The 9,964-nt window shown below is 53.4% G+C and overlaps 1 protein-coding gene across 1 annotated transcript in view; it reads right to left on the bottom strand.

The window, feature by feature from the left end:
- Positions 5,812-9,964, bottom strand: part of NSUN2 (NOP2/Sun RNA methyltransferase family member 2) — a 31,805-nt gene continuing 27,652 nt past the window's right edge. Inside the window, exons 17-19 of the mRNA XM_018065647.1 lie at positions 9,631-9,769; positions 8,476-8,515; positions 5,812-6,776 (exon numbers count right to left, since the gene is read on the bottom strand). Coding sequence (XP_017921136.1) covers positions 6,431-6,776; positions 8,476-8,515; positions 9,631-9,769 — 525 coding nt within the window. The 3' untranslated portion in view covers positions 5,812-6,430. The remainder of the gene's footprint in view (positions 6,777-8,475; positions 8,516-9,630; positions 9,770-9,964) is intronic.

Raw genomic sequence — 9,964 nt, 5'->3', positions numbered from 1 at the left:
CTTCAAAAGCATCAATTCTTTTGCACTCAGCTTTCTTTATGGTCCAACTCTCACATCCATACATGACCACTGGAAAAACCGGGGGGGGGAGTGCCCTGGCACAAACCCTGGGCACGGGGTATCTGATGACCTTCCTGGTGACACGTGTGTCACAACCGGCTGATGATTCGGGGACGCCCTGTGCTCCTCCACAGGAGAGGACTCTTGACTTCCTCCCACCATTTCAGTGGTATCAAGCGTGCCTCTGTTGTGCAGTGGCTCAGCCACGTCTGACTCTTTGCGACTCCATGGACGGCAGCACGCCAGCCTTGCCCGCCCGTCACCATCTCCCAGAGTTTGCTCAGTGGGAAGTTATCATTCATTTCACTGGTGCCCTGGCCACGGGTGTTGAGGTCTTTCTGGTTTTCTGTTATAAACAATGGGACATCAAATGACGTAGACACATCGTTTTCCTCATTTGCAAGTGCAGGAATTGGACTTACTGGGTCGAAGTTATGTATACTGTCATTTTCTTTTTAGGAAATTTATTTTACCCGTCTTCTCAAAAACGGATTCCACCGTTCAAAGGAAACAGATGCTTTAAAGCTTTTAAACCTTGCTGTCTCAGCAGCAGCCAAGCAGCCACTATTTCTGGATGTGTGGGTCTCATTCAGCGACACCCGCTACATACTCAAGGGAGGGTTTGTGTCTGGAAGAGAAACCTGTCTTAGGCCAGCTCTGTCTTTTCTCCTTCAACACTATTCTTTCAGAGCAGAAACTCCTCACCAAAATGTTGATTAGAATCGGAAAGAAACCTTCAGTGGAGCGTTCACGTGAAAAACACCCTTGTTAACTTTTATTTTTGGTTTTAAGGGGTCTCATCAGGCTTAATCATACACTGTCATCATCGAACCTTGTTTTTTTTTAAGTTTTTATTGATTTTGTTACAGTACTGCTTCTGTTTTCTGTTTCTTGGCTGCGAGGCTTGTGGGATCTTCGCTCCCCAACCAGGGATCGAATCCGCAGCCCTGCACTGATTGGAATGCAAAGTCTTAACGCACTGGACCACCAGGGGGTGTCCCCAACTTCTATTAAAGAAGCTTTCTTCCTCCCTGGAAAGTCTGTGCTTCTTCCGTTTTTTTTTTTTTTTTTTTTTAATCTGCTTGCTTTGATCTCTGTGTCGGATGCCGGAGGCGGTTTCCGAGGCCTGGCACTCCCAGGTTGCCTCCTCTGGGCTACTCGAGGGCTCCAAGACCTATCAGCTACACGGCTGGGGAGACATGCCAGTTCTGAGGGCGACTCCAGGGGGGCCAGCTCTGGGGAACCCTGAGGCCAGGAACCCTAGATCTCTCCTCTGGAGCTGGACAGGTTCCAGAGAAGATCTTCCACGGGGAGACTGGCTGCCCTGAACATCCGGAGCTGAGGGAAGGGCCGCATGTGGCTGTCTTCCCGGTTCTTCTCATCTCGGGCTTAGCGCTTCCCTCCGGGTTCTCGTCTTACTACCTGTCTGCATGCTTTCCAGCTTCTGAAACCGTGTTGCTTCTGCACCGCCCTCTCTTTTGCTTGTTAAAATACGGTTACTGTAGTTTTTACTAGCGTTTTGCCGGGGGGGGGTCGGGGGGGGGAGGTTGAAATTAGATGTCTGGATTCAACCCACGTCTCAAACTAGGCAAACTCTCCTAATTTCCTGTGCTTTGAGAAAAGTGCTCACGTTTACATCTGACAAAAGCAGCTCAGAGGTTTTAAATAGCCTTTAATTTAAAAGAAGCCAGAAAACACACACTCGGGTATCACATTTGTACCTCCGGAGGTCCACTCTTCTCTGGCAGCTTTGAAAAGCAGCTGAAACCATGAAAACGTGGTCACTGAAAAGCAGCCAGTGCAGCCAGCCCCTGAAAGGGGAGGTGTCCTGAGATGCTTTCCCTGTGGGTCCCACGCGTTTTTAAAAACTGGAATCCTGGGGACTTCCCTTGTGGTCTGGGGGTTAAGGATCTGCCTTCCAATGCAGGGAACGCGGGTTCAGTCCCTGGTCTGGGAAGTAAGACTCCACAGGCCATGGGGCAACTGAGGCCGTGTGCTACGCCTACTGAGCCCACGTGCTCTGGAGCCCGCAGGGCACAGGAGACCCACCTGCTGCGGCAAAAGCCTCGCAGGCCGCCACTATGATCGGATGCAGCCAACAAATACTTGAAAAACTGGAATCCCAGCTTTGTCGCTCACTCTGTGCGGCATCTGGTAATTACTTAATTTTTTGCTGCAGTTTCCTTACCTGTAAGTGGGGTAATAACAAACCCCCCTCCCTTCGGTTGCTGTATTGAATGAATCACGTATCAGTTATCGATTGCTCATCTCAGGGCTCCAAACTCATCCAATCATCGTCCTCACCTGGGCCTTGAGACAGTTCTGCCAGTAGAGGGCACCAGAGAGGCACTGCTGGAAGGAGGGGTCTTACAAGATTCTGGAGCCGGGGAGACCCAGCGGACTGGCGCCAGGCTCCGTCAGTGTAGCGGCCAGCGGCCTCCTGAGGCCACCAGCCATCCCCAGCAGCCCAGGAGGCAGGCTTCCAGCAAGTTCCACGAGTGCAAAGACACAGCTACATTCCTGCCATTCAGTGAGCTGTGGTCGCCCCCTCCCCAGCAAACCCCCGGGTGAGGAATGGTAGATTCTTCCTGAGGTGCTCTGGCTCCCAACAGCCTTCTCTCATTTTACCAGCCAGACCCTCATTACTCCAACTTCCCAGCTCACATGACTATGTGGTTTCTCCTGGTCATATCTGACTGACACGGGTCAGTATGACTGAGTCACTTAAATATCACTGGCAAAGGCCAGTCACTGCCCTGCTAAATAACTGCAATTACCTAGGCCTGGTGTGCCGATACTGTGGCCACCTGGTGCAAAGAACTGACTCATTGGAAAAGACCCTGATGCTGGGAAAGATTGAAGGCGGGAGGGGAAGGGGATGACAGAGGATGAGATGCTTGGATGGCATCACCAACTTGATGGACATGAGTTTGAGTAAACTCTGGGAGTTGGTGATGGACAGGGAAGCCTGGCGTGCTGCAGTCCACGGGTCACGAAGAGTCAGACACGACTGAGCGACTGAACTGAACTGAACTGGTTTGCTTATGTGTCAAATTGGAAAGAGATTTAAATACTCAAGGGTGCTTTGCTGACTGAATGAGCCCATGGTTAACTATGATGCAGTGTGAACATACCTGGGTTTTGTACCTCGAACCCAGGCCTCTATAGATCATAACTATACAAAATGTAAAGTACCTCAACTGAACAAATGCTGGGATTCTTTACTGCAAAGAAAACAGTAAGAGTTCTAACTTGTCTTTACAAGATCAGCCCTGTACAAGCTAAGGTTATATAAGCCATTGGTCCTCCACCTGGCTACCTGTCAGACCACAGTGGGTGTAGATTCTAGCCCAGCCATGAGACATAGCCTCTGATAAGTAGGGCCAGAGTTTTGCATTTTTAAAATTCATTTCTGAGGATAATTGCTTTACAATGCTGTGTTGGTTTCTGCCGTGTGACCCCCCGTCTTAAGCCTCTCTCCCACCCCCTACCCGTTTTTCAAAGCAGCTCTGGAGGAGAAACAGTCGAAACTAGGAGCTCCCTATTCCCTGTGGTTGGTGCTGACGTTCATGCTGGCACTGGCCGGCAGGAACCTTCGGGGAAGAGAGTCAGAGGATGGTGACTGTGGCTTTGGCACAGTCAGTGGGAACTGGAAGGGCCACCGTGTGAGGCTTTCAGCCCCTAAGAGGGAATCAGTACCTTCAAATGTTGAACACACACACACACAGTGAGGAAACGCAGGGCTCTGGGGCCTACGTGGGAGAGGAGAGAGGATAAACACGGAAGGGGGGCTACAGGAGAACCCAGGGTCAAGTTGAAACTAGAGGTGTTGGTGTGACAGGGTTTTAAACAATGTACAGGTAACTCATAACACAGCGTGTGCACGCACAGTCACACTGATTTCTTAGTTCTGTCTGCTGAGAGGGTTTATAAGAAACAGCACCCCAGCAGCAGCGAGCACTCCTAATGCCAGACCTTGGTTTCTAACGACCAGATTCCACTGCAAGGACCCAGGGACCCGGGGGAGACTCCAAACGACAGAGGTGCATGAGGGACGTCAGAACCAACTAGAAGCAGGTCCCGTCAGCCAAAACTGGGACGATGACAGTAACACACAGGAACCTTTGCGTTCATGACACAATAAATGAATAAGGAGGCAAACAGGGGACAAGAGAAAGTGTTTAATAGCTCTAGTCCAAGCTATGGTTTTTTCAGTAGTAATGTACGGACGTGAGAATTAGACTACAGAGAAAGCTAACCGCCGAAGAATTGATGCTTTTGAACTGTGGTGTCGGAGGAGACTCTTCAGAGTCCCCTGGACTGCAAGGAGATCCAACCAGTTCATCCTAAAGATCAGTCCTGAATAGTCATCGGCACGACTGATGCTGAAGCTGAAGCTCCAAACTTTGGCCACCTGATATGAAGAACTGATTCATTGGAAAAGGTCCTGATAGCGGGAAATATCGAAGGCGGGAGGAGAAGGGGACGACAGAGGATGAGACAGTTGGATGGAATCACCGACTCAATGGACATGAGTTTGGGTGAACTCCGGGAGTTGGTGATGGACAGGGAGGCCTGGCGTGCTGCCGTCCATGGGGTCGCAAAGAGTCAGACATGACTGAGCAACTGAACTGAACTGATGGTAAAAAAAACTGGTTCAGGAAGCGCTACCAAGAGTAATTAAAGTCTGATAACGAAGAGGTACACAGTCTTTACGTGTTGCCCTGCAAAATATCTACCAAGTTAAGGGAAGAAATGTGCAGGCAGCTTTAACCTCAGTAAAACTTACCTAGGAAAATCTGTAAGATCACTTCAGGCAGTATTGACATTTTTAACATTAATTCTTCCAACCCAGGAGCACAGGGTATCTTTCTGTTTACTTGCGTCTTCAGTTTCTCTCATCCACGTCTTAACAGGTTTCAATGCACAGAATTTTCATGTAAGGTATCTCACATTAAGGAACTGTTACTGCTTTTGGTGTCTAGTTACTGAGGTTATTTCTTAAAGAGAAAAACGGTCCTTATCTTTTGAATTGTTAGAAACGATCTACTTCAAAACAACAGAAAAAGGTGGAAATAAGCAGAGGTACTAAGATGACTGCGTGCATCGTGGAAGCCGTCAGGGGACGTGAGAGCTCACTGTACCATAATCTTAAAATTGATTGCCTTGAAAAGTGGCGTCCCCAGCACCCAGAGCCCCGCCTGGCACCCGGTAGGGACTCAGTTAACGGATTAACTGACACGGCCAGGCGGCACCTGCCGGGTGAGCGCAGTGCCCCAAGGAGCAGGCCGGTCAGTCCCCAGGTTGCTAAGAGGCCCTTCTCAGCCGAGCCAGACCCACTGCGGCTGCAGCGTCAACACCGCCCTCTAGAGGATAAAAGGTGAACCGTAAGCAAGTCCTCTCAACTGGGTCAGGCCCAACCTTGGACTTCATTAAAGAGCTGGACGTCCCGGGCAGCTCAGATGGTAAAGAATCTGCCTGCAACGCAAGAGACACAGGTTCGAGCCCTGGGTCGGGAAGATCCCCTGCAGAAGGGAATGGACACCCATGCCAGTGTTCTTGCCTGGAGAATCCCATGGACGGGAGAGCCTGGAGGGCTGTAGTCAGGACTGAGTGACTTTAACTTCATGTCTTCACATTAACATTCCCTCCACCAGCTAAGAAGCTTTTAATTCTAACACTTCCATTTGCCCCAAAATAAGTCTGTTCCTTCTGCCTCACGAAGTGGAGTACAACTTGAGTCACACACACGTTTTCATTAATAATTCTTTATTTAAACTTTCCAAGGATCCCAAACCCCATTTAAAAATTATTTAATTGCAGAGCATTCCAATAAAAGCACACGAAACCCTCATAACTAGTATCACAACTCACAATAAGCTCTTACTGTGAGATAAAGTTTGTTTTACCCTTTATTACAAAGGCACAGAAAGTCATCTGACACGTCAGATGTTAACCCCACCGCATACACGTCACACTCATGTGCAACTCAATACAATTATTAAAGCTGACAGCACAGTCTTCCAATGATCTGGAAGTAGTGACAGGTTCTCTCTATAAATAACACTTAAAAAGAGGTTCTGGGCCTTAAGACCAATACAGGCATAACAAACAGGACCTGAAACTTCCCGCCAGGGCAGTTACATTTCGAGGCAGAGTAAGACTTCTAATGATCCAAGTCTGTTTCCGGCCACAGGCACAGCGGATCAACTTTGCTGAAGAAACAAAGTGAGCACTTACTAAGAAGCTAGAAAGGTACTTTCCGTCAGCTCCACGTGGAGGGAGTCCTGGGATCATTCCGAGACCAGGCCTCCTGTCAGCTCCGTCCTCACAGGCACGTCCCAGATCCGGTCTTCAGGGCCCCCGCGGCTCACCGGGGCAGGCCAGCCTCCGCCGGGTCCCCGCCTGAGGAGGCGTCCGGGACGGCCTCTTGCTCAGCACCGGCCCCGTCTTCCGGCTCCGCGGGGCGGCCCGCACCCGGCGCGTCTTCCGGCTCCGCGGGGCTGCCCGCACCCGGCCCGTCTTCCGGCTCCGCGGGGCTGCCCGCACCGGCCCCGGGCGCCCCAGCGACGCCCTCTCGCTTCTTTCCCACCGGCACCTCCAGCCCCATCATGCGCAGGTAGTGCAGCCGCTCGTTCCTGGGCACGAAAGTCCGCACGGAGGCCTTGCCGCGCCAGCCGCACAGCACGATGGGGCACTGCAGCGCGTCCGGCTTCCTGTGCACAGAGCAGCTCCGGGTCAGCGGTCCTCGTCTGCTCAGGGCAGCTTCAGAGGCCAGCGCAGACGACCGCGCCCACAGCCACCCCCAAGCCGGTCTGCCGTCCTACGGGCGTCCCTCCTCCCGACTCAAATATCGCCAAGGCCCTCAGGCTGGCCAGGGTCCCCCTCTACAAACTCGCGGGCGAGCCCCCAGGGCTGCAGACGTCCAGCACTCTCAGCGTGAGCATGTGCAGACACGTGCGCCCTATCCCTACGCCTCCTTGCCTATTGACGCACAGGCACGCGGCCCTGTCCCTCATGGGGTCCTCCTCACGGCCTATCCAGACACGCGAGCACACCAAGGCCCCCAGAGGCTGGATGACACGGCCTAGGATGGCAGGGGCACAGGGTCAGGGACCAGGGCGCCCACCCTCCCCACACTCGAGGCTCCCGACAACCCGGTCTGGGTCCCCACCCCTGACCACACAGCCCTGCCGCGCCGGCCCGTCCTGAGGAGGAGGGCGCTGACAGTAGGTGGCACTCGCGTGCCCTCACCCAGCACCGTGCGTGTCACTGTGGGACACACACACTGCTGTTTAGCCCCTTTCACAGGAGACTCTGGTCTAGTTTCTGAGCCCCTAAAGGCCTCGTTAAGTAAACACCTGTCCCAAGCCCACTGGCAACAGGCATTAGTGATGCAGGCTGAGCAAGGAGCAAACAAGGGTTTAAGTAATAATTAAGAAAAAACAAACAGAAAAAGATGAGAAAGGCCTGAACCAGTAAGAAAAACCACTAAGAGAGAGAGACAGACATCTACCGGACCTTTCCATTTTTTAAGAACAATTTTAGTTGATTAAAAAAAACGAGAGAAAAATCTAAGACAATTCCCATACTCCAATTTTCTTCCTTAAAAAAAAAAAATCTAATTCCTGAAGCTCTTTTCACCTGTGTACTTCAACTGGTAGAAACCAGCCTACGTGGAACACTGAACCCACATCTTAAAACTGCCTATTTTAAATTTTCTGTGAGCCGCCTAAGTACTAATATCTTAAAACTGACCTGGCCCCTCCCCTGCGGGCAGTGCAGAGCCCCCCCAGGCCAGGCCCCACCTCAGGGGCTGGGCCCCCAGCTTCCCTTCCACCACCCAGACTCAGGCCAAGGCCCGCCTCGGGAGGAGCTGCCCAAACTGCTCTCCAGCCCAGGGCCTGTTCTCTCTCCTCCTCGGGAGGCGGCGTTTTGTTGTCAGAGGCAGCTGTTGAGTGGGGACCATCTGGGGTGCAGATGCTGACTCGGCCACCCCCACCCCGCTGAGGGCCCCGGGCCAGCACTCAAGTGCCCTGTCCCATTTCTGGCAAGTGCGGACCACCCAGAACCAGGCCCTCCTGTGAGGGGCGTCACCGAGCGGGGGTCCCGGGGGCCACAGCAGCTGGCAGGGCCGCCCCCACGGGCAGGGCAACAGCGCCAGACACGGCCTGCAGGCGTGGGAGAACACAGCCTCTCTTAATGGCCGCGTCTTCACACTGACCCTGCGCTTTATCCTCTGAATAAACATGCATACATGTTTCATAAAGAGGATTGTCACGGGGACACCCGGGAACACTGCAGCTCTGAGGGCTCCACGGTACTGTCTGAGGGGAGCATCCTGAAAGGCTTCTAACACGACCCCGCCCTCCCGCCCAGAACCCGGAGGCTCCGAGGGCAGAGCATCTCACTTACGTGGGGTCCGGCTCGTACTTCAGGACAACGCTGCCCTTGGCTGGAAGAGAAACAGACACTGCTGGCTGAGCCCTCCAGGTCCGGACGCCTCTGCTGCCCTCGTTCACGGGCCCAGAGGAGAACCTAGAAGCTAGGTCTCAGGGGTCTCGGAGAAGGCCAGAGGCCTTTCTTTCTAAGCCCACCAGGCCGCCCCACGCCAGGCACCAAGTGGGGCCGCAGAGATAGTGGACGCGGCGTGAGTCAGAACGTGCAGGGATTCAGCTGCTCTGCAAGGCTCTCTCAGGCGCAGAGAGGTGGGGATTAACCACTGCTTAATTCTCAAAATGCAAGATTAAAGAGATAATTGGTCCAACTCCCAGAAACAGCGTGAAACAACATATAAAAATTGTCAAAATCATACCACAATCATATAAAGGCAGGATTAAAAGGAAAAAAAACAAAACAAAAACACCACCAAGCAGTTCCCTTATCCTCGACGACAAACCCCAAGGTGAACGTGGCTCCACCCGAGGAGTCGAGCCTGGCCGGAGGCGCCGGGGCCTTGGGCCGTGGCTCCAAACTTCAGCCTGCGCGACTGTAATACCCAATCTGTACCTTTTCCCTCAAACCGAGCCAGAAACGCGGGTTCAGCGATAAAGAAGGAAGCGAGAACAGAAAGCAAACGCAATTAGAATCCCCGGTGGCCCTATTTTCATTCTGAGCTGAAAATCTCACTAGAGGGATGTGGGTGGAAGGTTAAGAGACAGGAAAGCCCGGCTGAGCCCCTCCATGGAGAGGCGGGAGCCTCGGGCAAGGACGCGCCTTGCAGGGCAGGGGGCTGGCCAAGACGCCAAACGAACAGCATCCTGCGCTGGAACCGCGTCCTGCGCTGGCCGCCCTCCTGGGCCTCGGCTTCCCCAACGGCCACTGAGCCCCACACCTGCACAGGCGGGCGCGGGGGCGGGCCGCGGAGAGCGCCCCAGGAGGGGTGCGGCCCCAGGCATGTCCCCGCCCATCGGACTACCTCCTCCTCCCTCAGATCCATCGGCGGGTGGACGCAGGCCCTGAGAACCTAGCCTCAGCGAGCGGAACACCGAGGCTAGAAAAGCCCGGCAGGCGGGAGCACCGAGCAGCCCTGGGTGAGGGTGGGCTGCGTCTCCAGGTCAGGCCGCTTACCCATGTCTTTGACCTGGCTGTAGGCCTCGCTGCTGAGCTTCCTGAAGAACGGGTTTTCCTGGGTTAACAGAACTTGGACGTCTTCTATGGATACGGTGATGATTCTTGAGTTAATAAACGGATACAACGTATATATTCCCTGTGGGGATACAGAGACATCACCGTGACGACCAGTGTGAGGTGGTACCCGGGGTCCGCCCCCTCACCGTGGCCCCTACCCTGGGGTGGGGGGACCCCAGTGACATGGGGGTCGCACAGGCAGACATAACCCCTAGCCCAGGAGAGCTCAGAAACCACAGGAGCTCCCGCAGGAGGCAGAAACCATGCCGGCTCA

The sequence above is a fragment of the Capra hircus genome, chromosome 20 (assembly GCF_001704415.2).
Source record: "Capra hircus breed San Clemente chromosome 20, ASM170441v1, whole genome shotgun sequence".
Classification (NCBI taxonomy): domain Eukaryota; kingdom Metazoa; phylum Chordata; class Mammalia; order Artiodactyla; family Bovidae; genus Capra; species Capra hircus.
This window is presented reverse-complemented; position numbering and strand designations above follow the sequence as displayed.